Genomic DNA, 21,845 nt, shown 5'->3' on the forward strand with positions numbered 1-21,845 from the left:
CACACACACACACACACACACACACTCTCTCACACTCACACAGGCCAACACACACTCATGAGTCATTTCCTCAGCTGGAACTGGAGTGATGCCTCCGGTGGGGCGGGAAACAAAGCCTTCCTCTCCTCTCCTCCCTCCCTCCCTCCTGGACACTTCTCGACACACCGCTGCCTTGCACATCACATCTGGCTGATGCCCAGCTCCTGATAAAGGTGAAAACCAAAACCCCGAGAATGTGCATTAAAAGATAAATAATAATGAAATGAAATAAGCTTTGTTCGAGGCTCTGCACAGGCACTGCCCTCCTCCCGTGACCTTTCACACACTGACACACCACAGTTGCCTCATGTGTTTATTCTGCTTTACTGTCTTTCTCAGGGCCGTGTGTGCCTTTGTGTCCTCGGAGCGTCACACTGCGTCAGAGAAGCTCACCACAAAGCCAGTAATGAAGAGAGGGCTCTCTCTGAAGGCTGTTTTAATTTCAAGCTCAAGGCTCTGTTAACAGGATGGATGTCCTTTACGTCCAGTCCCCCCCCCCCCACACTTCTTCTTCATCTCCTGGCTTTGTCACTGTTGTCCTGAGCGCTGAAGCCAGCCACAGAGGCATCCCAGGAATCCTTTTTTCTTTTTTTCCCTTTCTTCTTCTTTCCCCTGACCTGGCTCTCATGTTGGTCTGAGCGGTAATGGCGACACTTGTCTGAGTTGCTGCTCTTTAACGGTGAATCATGTGCATCACGTATAAGAATAGCATGTGTGGCCCTCCCGGAGCATGAGAAAAAAAAAAGAAGAAGAAAACATTCCCATCAAACAGCTTTCAACATTTCACTCCATTATTTGGTGTTAAGAAGCTTCTGCCAAAGAGAGGGAGGCTACTGAGCTGACACAGATCCATGGCAGTAGTACAGTAAATGTGTGTGTGTGTGTGTGTGTTAACTCACCAGCAGTGACAGGGTTAATCATACCCATATGGTGTACCAAGAGGTTTGGTCCAATGCTGCTGTGGGCCAACAGGAGAGGGAAGGCTGGGTGGGGGCAGAACAGAAGGGAGAGGACAGCAGGGCAGACTCTCTCCCTCCCAACACCTGCACCTGGTCACTAGATTCACACTCAGAACTCCCTTTAGAAAAGGCTCAATTTAAAGGGACCAGCCTCTCCGCTCACATGACGGTGATGGTCGCTGCCATCCAGGCTTAAACTTTTTTTTTCTTTCTTTCTTGGAAACAGTGGAGGAACCGTTCAGGGATCAGCTGTGTTTTTCCTTCTTCTCCCCCCCTTTTTTTCTCTTTTTTTGGGAACAAATGCAGTCGGTTAATATCGACTGATTAGTCAGGCAGCGCTTCTTTCTTTTCTTTCTTTCCTTTTTTTTTCTTCGTTTTTCCTCTCCAGGGGAATTCAGCAAACCTATCGGATTGTTTTATTCCTGCGCAGCGCTGCTGAGGGAGATTTTCTCTCTTCTTCTTTTTTTTTTTCCCAGCTCCGAGGCACCAAAACGCGGGGAACGCTGCGGGAACAGATCCGCGCAAGTTTTGTGGATCCTCCGAGGCGTTTTATATTTTTGAGAGTCCAGGAGAAAAAAAAGAGAAAGAACCAAAAGGTAAAGACCGTTTTTAACTTCTCTCTGGTTTAACTTTTAACTCACGCTGGGTTACTGTGTAGTGTAGCGGTGGAGCGGACGGCGGATGACTGCACACGGTTTGTTTTCTCGGGTTCCTATTTCTGGATGTTGAGTTCACAGGTAAGTGCGCACTGCTCCGCGGAAAGAGAGAGAGGAGGAGGAGAAGAAGAAGAAGAAGGTTACTGAGATCCTGTAATTAGTATTCTTTTCTGCTTTCTTTAAATGAAAAAAGATGGAAACCATGTGTTGTTACAGCTGAACTTTAATCCGTCCTGCCGGTACCACCCAGCACAGAGAACCATTAGAAAACCCTGTATGTCATTCATACAGATAGAACCAAGCACAGGCAGGCCATCATCATGAAGATCCATATTTCAGCTCCTGATTGACGATTTCAGACACAGAGATCACCTCCTATTTCTTTTGTATATCCTCATTTAAATATATACAATGTGCAGGTTGAATTTTAAGCCATAAGACAATAGAAAAAGACAAATATAGCCTATATATATATAAAAAAACAAGTGTCTCATAATCACATTTTCTGCTTTTGATTATTTATTCATGTGTGCTGCTGCTCCTGTTTTCACTGATCCTCTCTCCAGGTGACGAATACCTGCGACTCCTCCTGAAATGTGAAATGTGTCTTCACATCATCTCCTGGTGCAATATGTATTATTAACAAGTGAACATACAAGGATTGGAGATCCAATCCCACCACCACCACCCCCTGCTGAGCAGATATATGGCAAACTGTGTGATTATGCCAAGCGAGGCGTCCCCACACCCTCCACCCTCCACCCAACTCCAGTGGCTTCTGTTTTTGATTTCTCAATATTCAACTCAGCGTGCCAGTCATTTCTCTATCATCCACTTATCTTGTCTTCACATCGCGCATGACTTAACTGCCGTTCCCCTGTGTTGGGAAATAATAATGAACATTTTGTGATCTGAATCTCCCCACTTTTTTTTTTCTCTCTCTCCACTTTCCCTAAAAGCTCCTCTATTTTTTTTTTTTTGTTTTTTTTTTCTCGAGGGGCCTGTGCGGCGTGCCACAGGAGGCCTCTGGCTTACATGGATGACACGAGGAGGAGAAGAGAAAAAAAAAAAAAAAGATGAAGAAGAAGAAGAAAAAAGCCCGTGGGGATGGCTTATAGCCCGAGCCGAGCACACCTTCAGGGAGACAATTTAATGGATGTTGTGGACTCAGCTTTTAGTATTCATAATTTATATGGGATCCTCTCCAGCAAAGTGCAGATGCATAATGAATGCCTGAGTTAAGGTCTAACAGTCGAGGCTCACGCCGTCTCAACACCCGCCTAAACTGTCAGGAACTGTTTCAGCGAGGGGGCTACCTGTTTCTTTGAACTGTCATGTACCTCAGCCGTCAGCCGCTGAAGGGTAACGCAGACGTGCTTTTGTTGAAAGACCGAGAGAGGCCGAGGGGAATCGCTGATGGGCTTCGGGAGTCTTGTTTTCGAGGAAAAAAAAGGGGGAGGTGGGGGTGCACGTTAAAAAAGTGAGGGCAACGTGATTGAGAAAACCTACAAGGTGAGGGACAAGAAGACTTTAATCTCCCCTCTTTTTTTTTTTTCTTCTTTTTTTTTTCCAGGGTTTCCAGAGAGCTCACAATACGGCATTAAACAGTCTCAACACATACCTCACTGCGTTTACTCTTTAAATAAATAATAGGGGGCTGTCATAGTTTCCAGAGCAGGTGTGAAGATTTGGACGCCGTTCTTCTCTCCTGCCAGAACTATACGTCTCGCACTTTTTGGAAGGCTTTTGCGGGGCCAGGCTTCTGATCAGAGACATCAGAGGAGGAGAGAGAGCGGAGAAGTCTCTTGCCTGTCCTTCCCTTTTTCTTTTTCTGTCTCCCATTTCTCCTGGGGCGCTCTATAATAATAGTTCATTCCTCTTTCTTTCTTTCTTTTCTCTTCCAGATTTAGATCTCTGCGGGCCCTACCTGCATGACGGTTACCATGACAGCATCTGGAGCCCGACTCCTCCTGTTGGCCTTGTGTGTTTACAGAGGCTGGGGCCTGCAGCAGTCTGCGCCCAGGGTCCGCCTCTCCTTCAAAGGTGAGCTCCTACAGATTAACCCCCCCAAAAGAACTAACCCCCCCCCCATCCACCCCCCGACAAGCAAGTCTTAATAGTTTTTCTCTCCACACACACACACACAAAGCCACACAAACTCCCACACCACACCACACCGGTTACACTTCCTCTTTATACGTAAGTAAAGAACGTATTTCCTGCCACATGTCAAACTGCGCGACCCTGGAAACAAAAGGTGGATATTACGTGTGGTTGGTTACTGCTGGTGCCCTTCGACAGAATTTTTCTCTGGGATACACACCCTGAACCCAACACACACACACACACACACACACTTATATACAACACGCACGCACAGGTCTCTGACCCGTCAGCTCTTCCTTGTTTCTGATGTGTGACACAACGACACGGAAAAAGAAAGGAAACACCTGAAATTTGATCACAGGAGCAAAATGATGTTGCCGAATCGAGGCAATCGTAGGTGACTGGACTTGTTTCAGTTTCCTTTAAGATGTCTCACCTCAAGATGGCCAACTGTTGGCCCCTAATGCCGAGCAAAAAAACAGCCGGAGAGAAAGTTGGATTTACTCCCCGACTGAAAAATGTCCAGTGAATCACGACCTGGATAGGAACCTTCCGTAGGCAACTGGACTTATTTCAGTTTCCTTGAAGAAATCTCACCTCTCCTCCAAGAGGTTTCTTCGAGAAGCCTCTTGGAGGAGAGGTAAGATTTCTTGTTTCAGTTTGTTTCACTGGACTTGTTTGAGTTTCCTTGAAGACATCTCACCTCTCCTCCAAGAGGTTTCTTTAAGAACTGAAACAAGTCCAGTTGCCTACGGAAGGTTCCCAGGTCGTCGTTTACTGGACTTGTTTCAGTTTCCTTGCAGACGTCTCAAGGAAAGCACCTAGCACCTAGATTTACCACGACCTGGGTGACGGAGAACCTTCATCAACAGGTATTTCAGAAGTTTGATGTTTTTGGACGCAAGGTTGGAGTTCAAAGCGGTTTGAGGATGGCAGTTTTAAAGCTGCATTTTTGGTGCAGTCGTTTTGGGAGTTTCCCGTGCTGTTGAGATTCATGTCACAAGTATGCAGATGACAACTTTGATCCCCAAAACAATGCCGGATGATTACAGTCATTTCTGCATCCCCTAGTTTGCACCTGACACACATCACACCTGAAGGAGGTTTGATCAGATTTATAGCCGCGCTTCTCACGCGGAGAAAAACGCCCTGGTGTCCCGCGGTCAGGTTCAGGCAGCGCGAACACGTGGGGCGTCTCGTCTCATCTTTTTTGGTGTGTTTTCTCAACTGCAGCAATTCAGAGAGACACATTTACGTTTTTTTTTTTTGGTACAATTTCGACAGCCCGACATCTGAAGCGGATTAGAGGTGAGCTAATCAGGAGATATGTGGGGCTGTTTCGAATTCAGCCGATTTTTTTCGTCAGACTGGAAACAGCTGCCTACGCGCTGCTCGAGGCCGTCGAGCACGGCAACAGTTCCATTCGAGGCCCCCGAGAGAAGGAATTGCAGTGCATTTTTATATGACCTTTAACACTAATCCTCTTCCCAGTAAACAGCTTATGCACATACACCGACGTTTTTCCTTCTTTCTTTCTCTGAAGCAGGGAGCACAAAGTAGTGGTCTGAGCAATTACACAAGTTTGGTCTTGAACTCTTGATCGCGTTCCTTCCCCGCGTTAGATGCAGGAATTCACATCTGTGCAGAGCTGCCCCATGAAAAATTCATGCACGGCAGCTGAGAGGTGTTGAATTGTGAGGGTTTCACCGCATTCACAGCCCCTCGCCCGCCCTCACTCGCCCTTCCCCCCTAATGCCGAACAAAAAAAGAGAAGGAGAAAAGTTGGATTTACTCCCCGACTGTTTTTCTGCCTCTCCAAGGATTTATTGTTCATTGTTTGTGACACCGAGTCTCTTTGTCTCCCCCCCCCGAGGCGCCTGTGGAGGAGGTTTTTTTCTCGGGGCGGCCGGAGGGACATGTGACTCCTCTGAGCGAATGAGCCCGGCCCGAGTGACACTCTGGAGGCCAGCAGAGGATACAGAGATGTTACACAGTTTCCTGAGGCTTCACTTGATAGAACTGGTCATCATTGCTCGAGAGCAAAATGTAACTGAAGCCGTGTTTCAGAATCTCAGGCCTCCCCTCGCTGCTGTCACCGGTGTGCTCCTGCCCGGGACTAACCAGCAGTGGTCATTAGTGCCTCAGTGACAATATGTTGTCAGGTTGTAACATGAGAGCTCACAGCACCCGGCCGCAGCTTCATACTATAATTGTGTGTCCTTCCCCGTGTTTCCCTATCAGTGTGAGAATGTTGTCAGGGGATAAGTGTTTGCTGAATGTTTACCAGATGATGGCAGTACATTGTTTGCTATTTTGGGAGAATGGAGACATGTATAGGGGTGTGGTGTTTCTACATTTAGCCCCCTTCAGTGAATCCTCTGTGGCCCAGCGGAGCTCCGGGGCCCCCTCGGCTTGTTATCCTGTGTTTACCTCTCAGGAACAGAACCGGACCTCGTCCCCACCTCAAAGGGCTCCCATCTCGCGTCGGGCCGGAGATCCGATTGCGCGGCTTATTTTGGTGGCACCTTGACTGCATCCTGTTATCGGTGACCTCAAAAGGAAGATGGCAGACGCTTTGATGTAAATAAAGATTGCGCTTCCTTCCCGAATCCCCCCCCCCTCGCGTAAGCCGGCTTGTGAGGGGTCCGGGCGGACATTTGTCATGATATAATCCCGCTGTCTTTAACATGCCACATGGGCCGGTGACTATCTGGTCGCAGATATGTGTGTGTGTGTGTGTGTGTGTGTGTGTGTGTGTGTGTGTGTGTGTGAGTGTGTGTGTGTGTGAGTGTGGGGGGTGGGTGGATTGTCGTATGTAAGAATGGAAATAAGTCACACTCGGAGGCAGAGAGCGGCACACAGTCCATTTGTCTCGCAGCGGATGAAAACTGTTCAATCAAAGCTTTCAGGAGAACACAAAAAAAGAAAAAAGAAAAAGCAGAAACATTTTCCACCGCAGCGTGTCTTAACAGGCTACGCTCTGCTGAACACAATCCCGATCTTAAGAATTAGCTCCCAGTTCCACTGACCGTGTCTCCTAAGGGACCTGCTTTTTTTTTTTTTCTTTTTTTTCAGTCTTCTTAACTCCAGCCGGCATGTGGCGCCTTAAACTCAATCAGACAGCCAGGACGCATAAAATATTAAGATCTTAAAAGCAAATATGTTTCTTAAAACGCACTAAGTTGAGTTATATTTAATCAGTGACACACATTTTTCCAGAAAAGTAGTGAGAAGGGTGTTGTACGAGGGACCACGAGTTCATCCAAGTCACTAATGAAACATGTTAAAGGCATAAAGGGAATAATGTGAGGAGTCACCTCTGCTCCCCCTGCTGTCGGTGCTCCTAATGGAGGAGTTACAGTTTTTAACAAACATGGAACATTTTTGCAGAGATGAGCTGAGTGCTGAAAATCTTCACTCATGTAAAGAGTGCAACAACTCCCATAAAAATGACTCAAGTGAATGTGAAAATTCACATTTGAGAAAGAAAAGTATCTGCTTAATGAATGACAAAAACAGCTCATGTTGGTAAAGTATTTGTAATGAAGTGGTAAATCATCATCACATGGGATGTTAAAAAAACAGGGCATCACGTTTGCGCTGTGGTTTTTAGGGAGCACCAGCATCGCAGATGGTCGTGAAATATTTAGATTGAAGAGAGGACACTTCGCCAAGTTTTGTCCACTGCAAGAGGAAACCTAGAGTGCACTTTATCATGTTCTGTCCGCCGCAGGGGCGTCCGAGAGGACACTTTCACTGTGTGTTTGTACATCACCCACCTTCCGCTCACCTCGAGACCACCGAAGATAAAAGCTAGAGTTCCTCATCGTGTGATCCAGATTCTGGTATCAGACGTGTGGACAGGGATGGTTGCCTGAATCTGCCTCTTGTTCTCTGGTTTTGCTCCGTCATCACCCCGTCATGGTCAAAAGTCAAGAGGTGCTTTGTTTTCTTCCCGGACAGCAGGGTTGCCAGATCGGTTTGATGCTTTCCAGCCCAATAAACGCTCCAGATACAGCCAAAGTGATGAAAAAGAAACAACTTTAATGTCATCCATACAGTGTTGTGCTTCATTATGACTTTTAGTTATGACCTAGTAATCACAGGTGTGATAGAAGACAGATGGAAGTCTACATCGTGCAGCTTGACTATAAAACTGTTTTCACATTTCTGCCTTCAAGGTCCAGAACGTTGTCAGAACGTTGATTTTTGAGTCTCAGTCCCAACCAAAAGAGTCTAGACTCAAAAAATCAACCCTTTCAAAACGAAGAAAAGCTAAAGGAACGGCTCAAATAACAGAAAATAAGTTGGTTTCGCCTACCTTAGTAGTAAACAGCGACAGACCTTAAAAGTATAGCCTAAAGAGAGAGACAGAAGGAGAAAGACAGAGGAGTATGTCTGGAATCCCATGCTATTAAAAAAAAAAAAAAGACAAACAAATTATGATGTTGTGATGCAAAACACAGAGGTGTCTCTCACCACAAATATAATGATTTGCATAAACACTGCAGCTCGTGTGTGTTTACAAGTTGTGGGTGGTTCGGTAATGACGGTACCTCCATGAGCAGAAGAAAGTGTGGCTCCGAAAGCATTTTTCTTTTCGTCGTGACGGTGCTTTCGGTCCCTCGGGCCTTCGTCAGCATCAACAACCGTACGCCGCCACAGCCGCAGATATTTTATATATTGCCCCACCCAAAAGACAAACATTTTCTTTCCATCTGTTTGATCCCCGCATGTGGTTCGAACGAGGCAGTGTTTTCTTTTTAACTTCTGCGGTGGTTTAATTGGCTGTGTTCTGTCACCGCCTATTTTCTTTCTCCCTTAAGTCTTAAGTCACTCAAGGCCTCCTGGTTGTTTGTTCCCACCCTGGTGGAGGAGTATAATTGTCTGATCACCATTACATGTGTCATTAGGGTGCGTCTGGTGACACGTTTGTAGTGTGGTTGGTGATCTTGAAGAAGGCCGAAAACAACACCGGATTAAAAATTTAAAAAAAGAGAAGCACATGAAGCCGAACTGAGAGAGACTTTTTCTGCTTTCCAGTCCGCTTCCAGCGATCAGAACCTCAGTGCAGTCCTGAGTGTGCGTTACTTTCCTATTAAATGATAGTAACTGATGTCTCCTCTCAGTGGAGTACATTTACAAAGATGTCGTATCAAAGCTTTTGCTGAGTGGCTGCATGTGTTTCGCATAACTGATTCATACAGTTTATGAATGTATTTCTAATTAGGGGATGTGTGATATGGATTTTCTTTCAACCGATCCCGATAATTACCTGCTTCTCACGGCCGATACCTATGAGATAACCAATAATAAGCTCCTGAGCTTTTGTCCAGGCACACCTGAGGGTGAGAGAGGCTCAGATGTAGTGAGCAAAGATGACTTAATGAATTAATATTCCTCAGCTCTAAAAAGATTTGTCGTGTTAAACCTCGTCGGCTCTTTTCCTTCGTCTCTGTGCCTTTGCGTATCGTGCTATTGATCAGCAATTGTTTCATCATCATCTAATAACCACTAACTTATCATTTTTAATGCATTTTATCAACCACCCACAGAAAAAACCCTCCCAACCTGGCAACGCTGCCAGGCAGCTGGTAGCTTGGCATCCACAGCAGCGATGCTCCGTGCGTGCCGCCATCACACTCTGTCCCATCAGTTCAGAGCAGACTTGTTGTAACGAAGGTGTGATTGGCAAATGTAGTGACTTGTAAAGTAGGTCACTCACTCATAGATATACTCAAGTAAGGAATGGAAGTACAGTTTTTTAAAAAAAGAACATGAAGAGTACTAAAAAACGAGTTATTTTCACACAGAACTGATGGACACGAGGGCAGCGAGACCCTTCAGTTTCTCCTTCAACACCAGCGACTACCGCATCCTCCTGATGGATCAGGATCAGGGCCGTCTGTACCTGGGCAGCCGGGAGTACCTGGTGGCCCTGGACATGCACAATGTCAACAAAGAGCCTCTCATCGTACGTACAGACTCCCACCAGCTTTGCTTTTTTTGCATCCAGTCTACCATTTGGTCTCTGGATTCTTTATAATCCAGTATTTTTTTTCTACAGATCCACTGGCCGGCGTCTGCTAAAAGAAAGGGAGAATGTCAGATGACAGGAAAGGGAAGACAGGTGGGGACATGTGTTTACATCCTGCTCTTTCAAAAAAGATCCGAGCCCTCACCCTTTTTTTTCAAGACGGGACAATGACGACGATGCTGTTTGAAATTCCATTTGTCTTACTCCTCTTCGCGCAGGGCGAGTGTGCCAACTTTGTGCGCCTGATAGAGCCGTGGAACCGCACCCACCTCTACACCTGTGGGACGGGGGCGTACCAGCCCATCTGCACCTTCATCAACAGGGGCTGGAGAGCAGAGGTGAGCAGGGATAAGAAAGGACAAAAAAAAAACACTTACGCAGCTCCCCGAGTGGGATTTACCGCGCGATTCCCCCAGCAGCAGGCCTGGAAAGCGTTGTCCTGCTAAATATTTCAGGAGTACAAACTGGGACACTGATTTGTTTATGAATTCCCCCACAATCCCATGTGACGTTTTAGCCATCTATTTTTGCAGGACTACCTGTTCCGGCTGGTCCCTGGGTACGTGGATTCAGGGAAGGGGAAATGTTCCTACGATCCCAAACAGGAGAACATCGCCGTTCTGATCCGTAAGAGCCGGCGCAGAGAAAAACAAATCACAAACTCTTGTCAAATTCCTCAGGCTACTGAGTCACGAGGCCTCACCTGTGCCTTCGCTTCCTCTCTCGCCCCTGCAGATGGTAACCTGTACGCAGGCGTCCACATTGACTTCATGAGCACAGATGCCGCTCTGTTTAGGACCATGGGAGGGAGAACAGCGATCAGAACGGAGCAGTACGACTCCAGGTGGCTCAACGGTGAGTAAGTGTGGGTGTGAGGAGGTAAACGCCGCAGATTACAGGTTATGGTTCCTCTCTTCTTCTTATTTTTTTTTTCTTTTTTTATTTGACAACCACTTGCCTCAATCCCCTCTCTACTTATCCGTTGTTATCCCCGCAGAGCCTGTGTTTGTTCAGATCCAGCAGATCCCTGACAGTGCAGAAAAGAACGACGACAAGCTTTACTTCTTCTTCCGTGAGAAGAGCCTGGACTCGAGCGGCGGGGCGAGCCCCAGCGTTTTAGCCAGAGTGGGCAGAGTGTGTCTGGTGAGCCGAGCCTCATCGCATATGCAGGGAGAAATGCATTCAGCTTACCTTTGTGCGATATGTAACACGTTTTGCGTACTGAGCCGTGACCCAATTTCCTTCCCCGTCTAGAATGATGAAGGAGGGCAGAAGTCCCTGGTGAACCGCTGGACGACGTTCCTGAAGGCTCGCCTGATCTGCTCGGTGATAGGAGAAGACGGAGTGGAGACGCGGTTTGATGAACTACGTGAGGCCACAGTGAAATAAGCACTCTGATTAAACCGATTGCATTTTTAATTGCGGCCGCTCTCACCCTTGTGTTATTGATTTTGTTCCTCTTCCAGGAGACGTGTTCATTCAGCCGACGCAGGACGAGCGAAACCCGATGGTGTACGCTCTCTTCACCACAGCTGGGTGAGTTGAGTTTGGAGGCCTGGTTGATGAATTCAGGCCTCATCGCCAACTGATCTGTTCCCGCGGGTTTGCAGATTTGGGTGTTTTTAAGTAGGACTAAGTTTCGTCGTCTAGTGAATATTTCTGGACACCGTTGCAGCATTCTCCATAACAACTGAAGTAGATAGGACTTGTTTCAAAACGACAGAAAAAAACCAAACATATAATGGCGCCATAGCTCATCCATCGTAATCTGAATCTCCTGAAGCCCCGAGATCCAACTGACTTGAGAACAGATCATTTCTTCCACCCTTCACGCGCGGTGGAGCTCGTGCTCCGACCTCAGAGGTGGTCCATGCTGACGCTTTTAGCTGACAGTGAAGATTTCATCTTAACGAAGGGTAAATTATGTCTTTTCAAGCCAATTCTCAGATCTCAGGGCTTCTAGAGACTGCACTGCAACGCTGTTTCACTGTGACGCTCCAGGAATGTTTTGTGGATTATGAAACTCCACCCAACTTTCCATCAGCATGGGGATGTGTAGATAATGACTTAATTTTCAGTTTTGGCTGAAATTTTAGGGAAAAGTCCAGCATAAGAATTTTTACAAAAGTACACTCTAAGCAAAATTTAAGTTCTCATAATGCAAAACAATGTTCCCTGTGATTGTTTTACTCTTATTTTTTTGTATTATTATATAAAACCCGTCACGATGCCGTCGTGTTGTGTCTGGTAAGTAAGCAGTCACTACAGATGTCAGACATGACAGACGGAGGTGAGAGGGGAGTAGAAAAGTCAAATAGTTCCCTCTGAATTGCAGAGAAGGAAAAATATAAAGCAGAATAAAATTAAGATACTACTTAAATATACTTTGTTACATTCTATGACTGCAATCTCGTGGATGATTCTTGCTTTAATTTCAGAGACAGGGCTCAAGCTGTCTCCTCCCTCCACCTCTCACCTTAATTGTCCGTCTCTGCTCCAGCTCTGTGTTCAAGGGCTCAGCCGTCTGCGTCTACTCGATGGCTGATATTCGCAACGTCTTCAACGGGCCGTTCGCCCACAAGCACGGCCATAATTACCAATGGACCGAGTACACTGGCAAGATTCCCTACCCCCGGCCTGGAACAGTACGTCTGAGTCATGTTATTTCCAAAGTGATGCAATCAGATAAACCACTGTCATCTGAACGATGACATAAACAAACCCCACCTCCTAACGACTTCCTTCGTCCCCATCCAGTGTCCAGGGGGAACGTTCACTCCCGGTATCCGCTCCTCCAAGAACTTCTCGGACGAGGCCGTGAACTTCATCAGAGCTCACCCCCTCATGTTCCATCCCGTTTATCCTATCCACCGCCGCCCCCTGGTGGTGAGAACCGGCGTGGACTACCGCTTCACTGCCATGGTGGTGGATCAGGTGGATGCTGTGGACGGCCGCTACGAGGTGCTCTTCCTGGGGACAGGTGAGACGGCGACAGGGCCGATGGCTCGAGGATTATCTGTGCAAGACAATGTTTTTCTTGAATGTAATCCCTCTCACTTCCAGATCGAGGCACCGTCCAGAAGGTTATAGTTCTGCCCAAGGACCCAACGAGCATGGAGGAACTGACACTAGAGGAAGTGGAGGTGTTCCGGGTACGTCTAAAGATGTGATCCTGAAAAGACTAAGATAACTCCAATCTTAAAGACAGAGTCTTATCATTTCATCTTCTTTGCTTTGTATCAATTTACAGAGCAGAGCTGCAGTCAAAACGATGAAGATATCCTCTAAACGAGTAAGCAACTTCACTTCAGGAGTAAATCTAATGCACCACAGATTCCTCACTGCCGCACTGACTTTATCCTGCTTGTGTCACCACAGCAACAGCTGTACGTGTCATCAGACGCGGGGCTGACCCAGGTGTCGCTGCACCGCTGCGGCGTGTACGGCCGGGCCTGCTCCGACTGCTGTCTGGCTCGAGACCCCTACTGCGCCTGGGATGGAGAGAGCTGCTCCGCCTTCACCCCGTCCACAAAGAGGTCAGAGGGGTCGCCTGTCCTCACAGCATCTCCACACGAGCGAGGATGTGCACTTAATCCTCAACTCTGATCTTTTTCCTCAGGAGGAGCAGAAGACAGGATGTCAAACACGGTGACCCGCTGAGGCAGTGCAGAGGCTTCAACGCCAAAGGTCAGGAGGCTTTTTGTGCTTTGCGCACTTGAAATTGAAGGAATTTCTTTTGCAGTTGTCACAGTTTCTCTCGTCTCTTTCTGCGCAGTAGAGAAGCGTCTGAGAGAGACGGTGCAGTTTGGGGTGGAGGGCAGCAGCACCTTCCTGGAGTGTCAGCCTCGCTCTCCTCAGGCCACCGTCAAGTGGCTGTTCCAGAGGGAGGGAAAGAGGAAACTGGTGAGGAAGAAGAGAGAAGTTAGCAGAATATTTCGACATTTCAGGGGAATACTGCCATTTGCTCTCTTGCTATAAGAAGATGAGAACATCAACACCAGCGTATTATTTCAACACTTGGTTTTTGGGATTAAATAAACAACATGTGAATCTGTTTTAACAGGTGCTTGTAGGTGGATTTTAATTAAGCCAGAGCTAGGCTAGCTGATTCCCACTGTTTCTACCTTTATGCTAAGCTAATGGGCTACTGGCTCTAACTTGATATTTACAGGACAGATATAAAAGTGATATCAGTTTTTCCATCAAATCCTCACCAAGAAAGCAAAAGAACTATATTTTTTCCCAAATGATTTAAAGCTTTAAAGGAGCATTTCATCTGAAAATCAACTAGAGTGGGAGTACATACCTCTGCCAAGGCCCAACAGTCCCCTTTTGTACTCAAAGACACCAGACACCTAAATACGCTAGTTTTTAAAATCAGGATCCACGGTTTATTTCTTGAGAAATTAACAAAAATGAGGAAAAATTCCCATCTCAGGATGTTAAAGGGCTTCAGGAAACATTCCTGGATCTGACTTTCTTTATCTGGATCCACACCAAAAGTTGATGTGGTCTAATCTGGGCTGAAACTCATCCTCCATTCAAGTTTCGGGGGAAATCTGATCAGTAGTTTTTGTTTAATCCAACAACCAACAAACAGATGGAAACGGGTCTGTTTTAACGATTTCCATCCATAAAACACACCAAAACAATCTAGATGAATAAAAAGCATTACTGGTAAGAGAGACAACACATTTTGGATTTAGGGGTGAACTGTCCCTTTAACAGCATGAACCATATGTGATCTGTATAAAAAATCCGTTCCCTCTCCCAGACTTTACCTCTTTCTCTCTTTCCTGCAGCTCAACCGTGCGGGAGGCATCCTGAAGACCAACCACGGCATCCTCCTGAAGTCTCTCAACCAGTCAGACGGGGGGCTGTACCACTGCCTCGCCACCGAGAACAACTTCAAACACACGGTGGCCCGCGTGGCGCTGCGCATCCTCGACCGAGACATCGTGTTGGCCCTCACTGATCAAGACGAGGAGGAGGAGCCCAAAACCCGCCAGGCGGGGCCGTACGTGCAGTCCTCCGTCGCCTCCACGCCATTCCCGCCGGAGATAAGACTGATCAACCAGTACTGCCAGTCGTACTGGGAACAGCTCAGCCCCAAACAGCAGCAGCAGCAACAGCAGCAGCGCAAACGCACCAGCCGCAGGCACACAGAGAGCCAGGACCAAGGCCTCGGCTAGAGGGCCGCGCTGACGCCGTCCAGCACCGGCCTGTCTGGACTTTTTGGTGGACTTTTATGTTTTGACGTGCATGTTCGCGTGTCACCTCCGGTCATGAGGCGGGTGATGCCGTCATGCTGTCGTTAAAGTACCATATCGGTGGTTTTGCAAAACAATAGCTGAGGAAACAGAAATTGTGTATATTTTACATGACCTGCGACCACTTCCCCAAGAGCGCTGTACAGCTTTAGATGGATTCTTTTTTTCGCTTTCAGGTTTCGGTTCATGTTAGCGTGACATTTAAAAGAACGTAGAGATTTGACACTGGATCATCCGTCACAACTGACTGTTTTAAAACGTCTTGTTCAGGTGCTTAAATCCTGGTGCCTACATATCCCACAATGCAACTCAGCCACTAAGTGACATCACTGGAGGCAGCTTAAAATGCAGCTTCCTCTGGAGCTACAAAATTCTGTTGACGAACGAGGAAATGCTTTATAAACCATTTATTAAGATATTAAGAAATCGAAACACCAATTGCGACTTCATAATGACCAAAATAATGTTTATAGCTGAAGGACAACAGATTGTTTTAAAACGTCTTGTTCAGGTGCTTATGGGAAACTCCTGCATCTGTGACTCCGGGAATCACAAGGAAAGATCAACATATTTAGTACAATAAAGAAAGTCTGGAAACACTTCATTAAAGGGTAAGTCCACCAATATTACACTCTGAAATGTGTTTACAGCTCCAGGGGAGTACAACTGCAAACTGTGTGTGAAAGAAGTGAGAACAAAGCCTTTTGTGGCTCCAAAGGAAGCTGTGTGTAATCTGATAAGTTTCCTACAGTGATATCAGTTGGTGGTTAAGTTGAATTGTGGGTAATGTAGGCAATGGGTTTTAAAAAGAGGTTCAGTGGTCTAGCATTGCACTCCTACAACACTGTTGGACATGTGATCAAAATCGATACAGAAAAGCCTTTTTTTATATAAACCTGGTGCTTTATAAGCCATTTATTAAGATATTGAGAATTCTAAACACCAATTGCTAACTTTATGATGACCAAAGTGATGTTTATAGCTGAACGACACTGTATTTATTAACCATGGCTTCAAATGGTTTATAAAGCATCTGATTTTTATCAACTTAAGTTTAATCAACTTTAAACTTGAATTTACCAGTTAATGACAGTGCTACAAAAAACTGTATCTCTTTTACAGCAGACATGCTCGAACATCATGTCTCCTCCAGGTTTGATTTTCTATAGATTGTCTTCAGCTGATTCGTAGATTTCGAACGCACTGAAAAATGAAGCTTTTTTTTTCAAAACACATCTGGATTGCACCTGGACAGACGGGTCACGTGTTGTTGTTGATTTGGGTAAAATGGCCGGTGTGATGTAAAGTATACGTCGACCTCAACGCGCAAAACCGCAGATACGGTACTTTCAAGTATCATGAAACAGAAATGTAATATATTGATTGTGAATATAATATATATGGTCATTGGATTACTCTTGTATTGTATGGACATAATATGATGAATGCAGATGTTGCATGCATACCTGTCGCTGTGTGTTGTAAGTTGTACATTTTTACTGCCGTTCCGTTTTTTCAGCCTTGTCGTGTGACGATGTTCGTGAGCTGTACCGTGTTCTGTTAAGCTAAATTCCATTGGATGTTTGTCATATAATGACTCCCTTACTGTCCCGTGCTCTAGTGACCTGCAGTACGCGAATGTTGAAGATATGTATCGCGTACGGTGTTCTTCCAGTTATGCACTTTGTCGGTGGTGGTATTCGAGGGGAATTGGGGATTCTTTGCACAGATGTATGAGAAAAATGCTAAAATAACGTAATGTTTTCTTTTTTTTTTATGTACAGTATGTTTTAAGAAAAAAAAACTATGGGAATGAAACTGGCTCAGATTTAGTATTGGTTGTTGTTGTTCCGTCATAAACTGTATTTACAGGTTGTTTTTTTCTTTTTTAAAAAATGGCTAAAAACAGAAGCGCGTAAAAAACAAGATATTTTCCAGCGAGAGCCGCCGTTCACCTCCGTCGTGAGTAACACAGTGTTTGTCACGCTGATGAATCCTACACTGGAAATGTTCAAACAAGTATATAAAACATTTCTGACTTCTCTTAAGCTCGTGTTGTTTCACTTTTCACGTCCTTCGTGTTGAAGTATTTGCTTTTTATTTCATCTGCCACACAGCCACATCGTCTGACATCATGTAACAGTGCTGCAGAGGAAGAGGCCTGTAACTGAAATCACAGCTGAGCTAAGTTCAAAATCCACACAAACTAGAACTTCATCATCAGTCGTCCCATTCGTCGTCGTCGTCGTCTTCATCGCCACCGTCGTCTTCGCTCTCATCTGAAAAAAAGAGGACGAATGCAAAGATGTGAGACTCTTTTGTTTTTGCCGTTTTGGTTTGGCTCCCTTCATGTGGAGTGTAGATAATAATCTTATATTTACCAGAGGAATGGATGACTTTACTCCTCTTCTGCATGACCGACATGAGAGCACCAACGATGCCCTCGCTTGACTCTGGTGTCGTGGGCGGAGCTGCTTCTGAAGCGTCTGGCACCTGTAACACACGACAGAATCGGAGGAGAACGTCTGAACATTCAGCTCTGCGACACAAACATCGAAAAAAAAACAAATGTTGCCGTGTGTGAAATTCTCCTGAGAGCAAGAAGTGGCTTTACATTTCTGAGCTTCTTCCCCAGTCGGATCTGATCCAGCAGCGCTCCTCTACTGTCTCCTCCTCCAGTAGGTGGAGGAGGAGCAGGTGCTGGTGGGCCACTGGAGAAAGCAGGGGGAGGAGGCGGGAAATCTGAAGACATGGAGGTTTGGGGAGGTGGAGGTGGAGGGGGCGGTGGGGGAGGCGGAGGGCCTCCTCCTCCTCCTCCTCTGCTGGGAGTAGATGGCACAGGAGGAGGTGGGAAACCCATGGAGCGCTGTTGGCTCGATGGCGGCGGGGGAGGAGGTAGGTTGTGGGAGGATGAACCGTGAGAGGGCTTCGCCGACGCCGGTGGGGTGACGTAAGGAGGTGCAGTGTGTGCTGGTGGTGGAGGCGGCGGAGGACCACCTCTGCCCGATGCAGGAGGTGGGGGAGGCAGACTTCCACGTGATGGAGGTGCCTGGGGGCTCCCACGCGGTGACTGGCCTGGGATAGGAGGCAGGGGGCCAGAGCGGCCTCGAGGAGGTGGAGGGGTCGGAGCAGACTGACCGGAGCCCGGCAGAGGAGGGAGAGGCCCTTGTCTGTTGGGTGGAGGTGGTGGAGCTCCAGAAGCTACAATGCAATAACAACATACGTTAGATAGGCCTGAGTTTTATATCAGAGGGGAGCAGCCAGATGAATGAGGAGGAGCAGGACGGCGCGAGTGTGAGTCTAACCTGCTCTGTTCACCTCCCTCTTGACCGCCTCCATGCCTCCGGACTGCTCGATGACGTTGTAGATGAGCTGGGACGTCTTTTCATCCCTCATCTCAGCCTCACCGATCCCGGCCTTGGAGAGCAAGCTCAGCAGGTCGGGGTCGATGTTGTTGGGATCCCAGCCGACGTGGGTGACGTGTCTGAGGAGGAGGAGACAGACGGAGACGATACGGAGGCGATACGGTTTAACGAATCCCGTAAAACAACGAGGCTTCGGTCTGCAGTCCCTTTTGATTATTGTCTCTGTATCGCTGTCATTTATTGAGATATGGTGGATGGCATTTATACAAAATGGCGGAGGGATAACAAGTTGCATGAAGTACCATTTAAATAACTGTAACATTCTCTTATTCACATTTTTTGCTGTGACTGAAAACATATCTGTTATTCACCAAGGGTCTATATTCTTCATTTATTCTGTCTGTTTTAATTAAAAAATGCAATATGAACTTCAATAGTCTGATCAAACAGAAACATAAGGTAGTCTTTGCATTTTATTTAAATAAAGGCCAAATATGCAAAATATACCCTTGTTTGTGTGTACTGATTTTTAGTCACAGAAAAATATCTTAAACAGAAAACAAGATCTTATTTAGTTGATTTTTTTTGTTGTTGTTTTTAGTTGTCTGATTTTCTGAAAATAAAAGGATTCAACAGTTACTCTTAAATCACGGACATTTATGTAACACCTGATCAGTATGACCTTTTACAAAAAAACAAAACAAAAAAAAATGTAATTAAACACTCACTTAAATCCACTGGGGGCCCCGATGTCTGCTTTGGAGAGCTTGGAGCCCTTTTTCTTGTTCTTATCCTTCTTATCTTTCTTTCCTTTGCTGCTCAGGAGTGAGGCGGGCGCGGGCGAAGGCACCGAGCGGTAGCGTGACGACTGGATGTCCGGGTTCTGGATGTCCACTGTGGCCATGTGTAAAGAGCCGGGCCCACCGGGGGAGACTGCAGGAGGGAGACGGAGGGAACACGTGTTAATACCATTTAATCTCATTCTTGTGTCACTGGTGGTGGTGAGGTTACATTAGAGGTGTGTTGAAGTGAAGTTACACACCTTGTCCAGGTGGGGGAGGAGGCAGAGCACCTCTGTCTGCAGCGACGGGACAAACAGGGAAGGAAGGAAAATATATTCTCATAGTTTTCTCCACATGTAAAAAGAAAATGGTGCAGTCATGAAGTGTAGTGCAGTCTTACCACTAGGCGGCGGGGGGCGCTGTTTCCTCTCTGTCAGTAACAAGGAGGCGAGAGAAACCATTTTGTGTCACGTTACAGCATCGTAGCACATTATTTATCAGCTCAAATACACTTTAAACACTTTTGTTCAGTTCAGGATAAAATAAAGTATTATTAATTATCACATGTTGATCCATCAGCAGCTGAGGGTTTTTGCAGAAGTCTCTGCAGCAGACTGCACTCATAGGATATTTTCAGATTCTGGCATTTAAGTTGATGTAAATCATCATTTGTGTCATTTAAGCAACGCATGAGCACAATAACATACATAAACATTTTGTAGTTTGCAAATAGCATCATTAAAAACAAATACTTTATGTTCTGTCATTCTAAAAATAAACCTCTCGTGACCTCGCTGACCTTGACGGGTTTGTCTCTGGCTGATTTTCTCCTCGACAGCATTTTGGAAGGTGTCTGCTTCCTGTTCCGCCGCAAAGTTCAGTCCGACCTGACAGTCCTGATGGTGTGAGCAAAGAGAAGAAAATAGACAATGAATCACTCCCGAGTTTGGCGCACCAGCGAGCAAAGATGGAGGATGAGGGGTAAAACGAGGGGCGTGCTTACATCTGCAGGAAAGGTATGAAAGTACGGTTGTGGCGAGCTGTAAACAATCTGGTTGTAGAGCTCCTGCTCCCAGACCTGCCTCGCCGTCTGTGGAGAAACATGGTTCATATGTCAGTTTCACGGCATTACTCACGTAGGATGTGAGTAATCTTGCATCATTGTTTGATAACTTTTCAATTTCAGGGAAATAAATGGCAAGATCATCAGGCTAAAGGAGGCCTGCGTGTCCTTCAGCGGCCCTCTGATCAGACTCTTGGTGTGAAGGCAGCACTTTAAGTTACCTTCAAATCAAACATCCGTATGAAGTAGGAGCGCTGAGGGTTGTCTTTGACGAAGCAGACGACCCCGGTGTGCTGCAGGCTCCACACCGACGGACTGTGAGGCAGAGCCATGTACAGCTGCGCGACCGCGGTGGCCATGGACTATCAACACAGACGGACACACACATTGATAACAGTTCAAGCACTGATAGGACACTTGACAGCATTTTATTGCAGTCAACATGTAAATGTGCAGTTTTGTGGTGAGGGATTCACTTCCTTGTCTGCTTTCATTTGCTCAGATAACAACTTGTACTTCCTTGGTACTCTTTAGTTTGTATAAACCATTAAGAAAAAATGTGCAGATGATGGTTTTTCGTTTGTTGTCGTCGAGCCGGTCAGACACAACAGCCGCGCTCACATCAGTATCTCGACACAAGTCAGCTTCCAGTTCTCTGGTAGACAAAGCGATGGAGTCTAATTCTGACACCCTAGAGGAAGAAACAGCTCAGCCATCATTTCCTGTTACAGCTACCTCCTCTCGGATGACCTAATGTCAGCATTTACAGCTTTAACGTCAATGTGATAAAGAAACAATTTAGTGATAATCTTTTTTTTTTATTCTTAAAAAGCCTGGCGCTCAAATTTCCTTCAAAATATAAGACAAATAAAAAGAAGTTTAGAAAAGGAGTCGAACTAAGACGGTGGTGTTTGAAGAGTCTCAAGTCAGGAGCCGTAAACTGTTCTCATTTCAAATCGAGACATGATGTTTAACCACCGGAAAGAAACCACATTTTTTTTACGCAACAACCAGACAAACCTGTTCTATCTCAAACAGTTTCTCCTTTCACTTTACCAATTAACTCTTCCACCGCAAAGGACGCAAGTCAGATTGAGTACAGCAGGATATTCATCAGTGTTCGACCAGCTCCCCCGATCAGCTCAGAACTTACAGCACACCTTCTGCCCAGCAGGTCCTCCAGCTTCTCATTCTCCTGCAGGCTCAGCAGGGAGCTCCGGGCGCTCTCCAGTTTAGACTTCGATCCACGGCTCATCGTCTTCAAGTAAAAATCTCCCACTTTATCTCAAAATTGTACGTGTGCAGCATTTGAACAACAACAAAAAAAAGCGTCGTCTCTTCACTCTTCAGTCAAGGAAGTTTCTCTTCTCTGTTCTGTGCGCACACATAAGCTCAAAGCAGGAAACGGCAAACCACACTTCTCTAACCCCCACTTTTCTTCTTTCTCTCAAATGCAGCACAGGAACTGATGCGTTACTTCCATTTCACGGCAGAGGCAGCGCACTGTTACTCTCCCATGCTCATCACTACATCCACACGTAAACCTCAGATAAGAAAACCAACATAAC

General features: G+C 46.2%; 2 protein-coding genes across 4 annotated transcripts; one reads left to right on the plus strand and one right to left on the minus strand.

Annotated features, from left to right (window-relative positions):
* The first annotated feature begins 961 nt into the window (after nt 1-961).
* On the plus strand, nt 962-17,115 carry sema3ga (sema domain, immunoglobulin domain (Ig), short basic domain, secreted, (semaphorin) 3Ga). 2 transcript variants are annotated; one of them, XM_037105062.1, is made up of 18 exons: nt 962-1,594; nt 3,559-3,697; nt 9,574-9,734; nt 9,828-9,890; nt 10,016-10,135; nt 10,331-10,424; nt 10,533-10,652; nt 10,795-10,940; nt 11,052-11,166; nt 11,264-11,333; nt 12,298-12,442; nt 12,555-12,777; nt 12,861-12,949; nt 13,048-13,089; nt 13,176-13,333; nt 13,417-13,484; nt 13,576-13,700; nt 14,600-17,115. In XM_037105062.1, the coding sequence occupies exons 2-18, from the start codon at nt 3,586-3,588 to the stop codon at nt 14,987-14,989; spliced, it is 2,241 nt and encodes a 746-aa protein (XP_036960957.1). In that variant the 5' UTR covers nt 962-1,594; nt 3,559-3,585; the 3' UTR covers nt 14,990-17,115. The 2 variants fall into 2 exon arrangements, with proteins under 2 accessions (XP_036960957.1, XP_036960956.1); XM_037105061.1 differs by having other exon boundaries at nt 13,573-13,700; nt 14,600-14,989.
* A 16-nt stretch (nt 17,116-17,131) lies between these two features.
* Nucleotides 17,132-21,701, minus strand: wasa (WASP actin nucleation promoting factor a). 2 transcript variants are annotated; one of them, XM_037105066.1, is made up of 11 exons: nt 21,438-21,701; nt 20,499-20,639; nt 20,218-20,304; nt 20,014-20,110; nt 19,615-19,644; nt 19,475-19,510; nt 19,161-19,365; nt 18,373-18,551; nt 17,682-18,268; nt 17,449-17,560; nt 17,132-17,346 (listed from the first exon to the last, which is right to left on the minus strand). In XM_037105066.1, exons 2-11 carry the CDS (start codon nt 20,634-20,636, stop codon nt 17,288-17,290), a joined length of 1,530 nt encoding a protein of 509 aa, XP_036960961.1. In that variant the 5' UTR covers nt 20,637-20,639; nt 21,438-21,701; the 3' UTR covers nt 17,132-17,287. The 2 variants fall into 2 exon arrangements, with proteins under 2 accessions (XP_036960961.1, XP_036960959.1); XM_037105064.1 differs by having other exon boundaries at nt 21,431-21,701.
* Nucleotides 21,702-21,845: the final 144 nt, after the last annotated feature.

The sequence above is a fragment of the Acanthopagrus latus genome, chromosome 7 (genome assembly GCF_904848185.1).
Source record: "Acanthopagrus latus isolate v.2019 chromosome 7, fAcaLat1.1, whole genome shotgun sequence".
Classification (NCBI taxonomy): Eukaryota; Metazoa; Chordata; class Actinopteri; order Spariformes; family Sparidae; genus Acanthopagrus; species Acanthopagrus latus.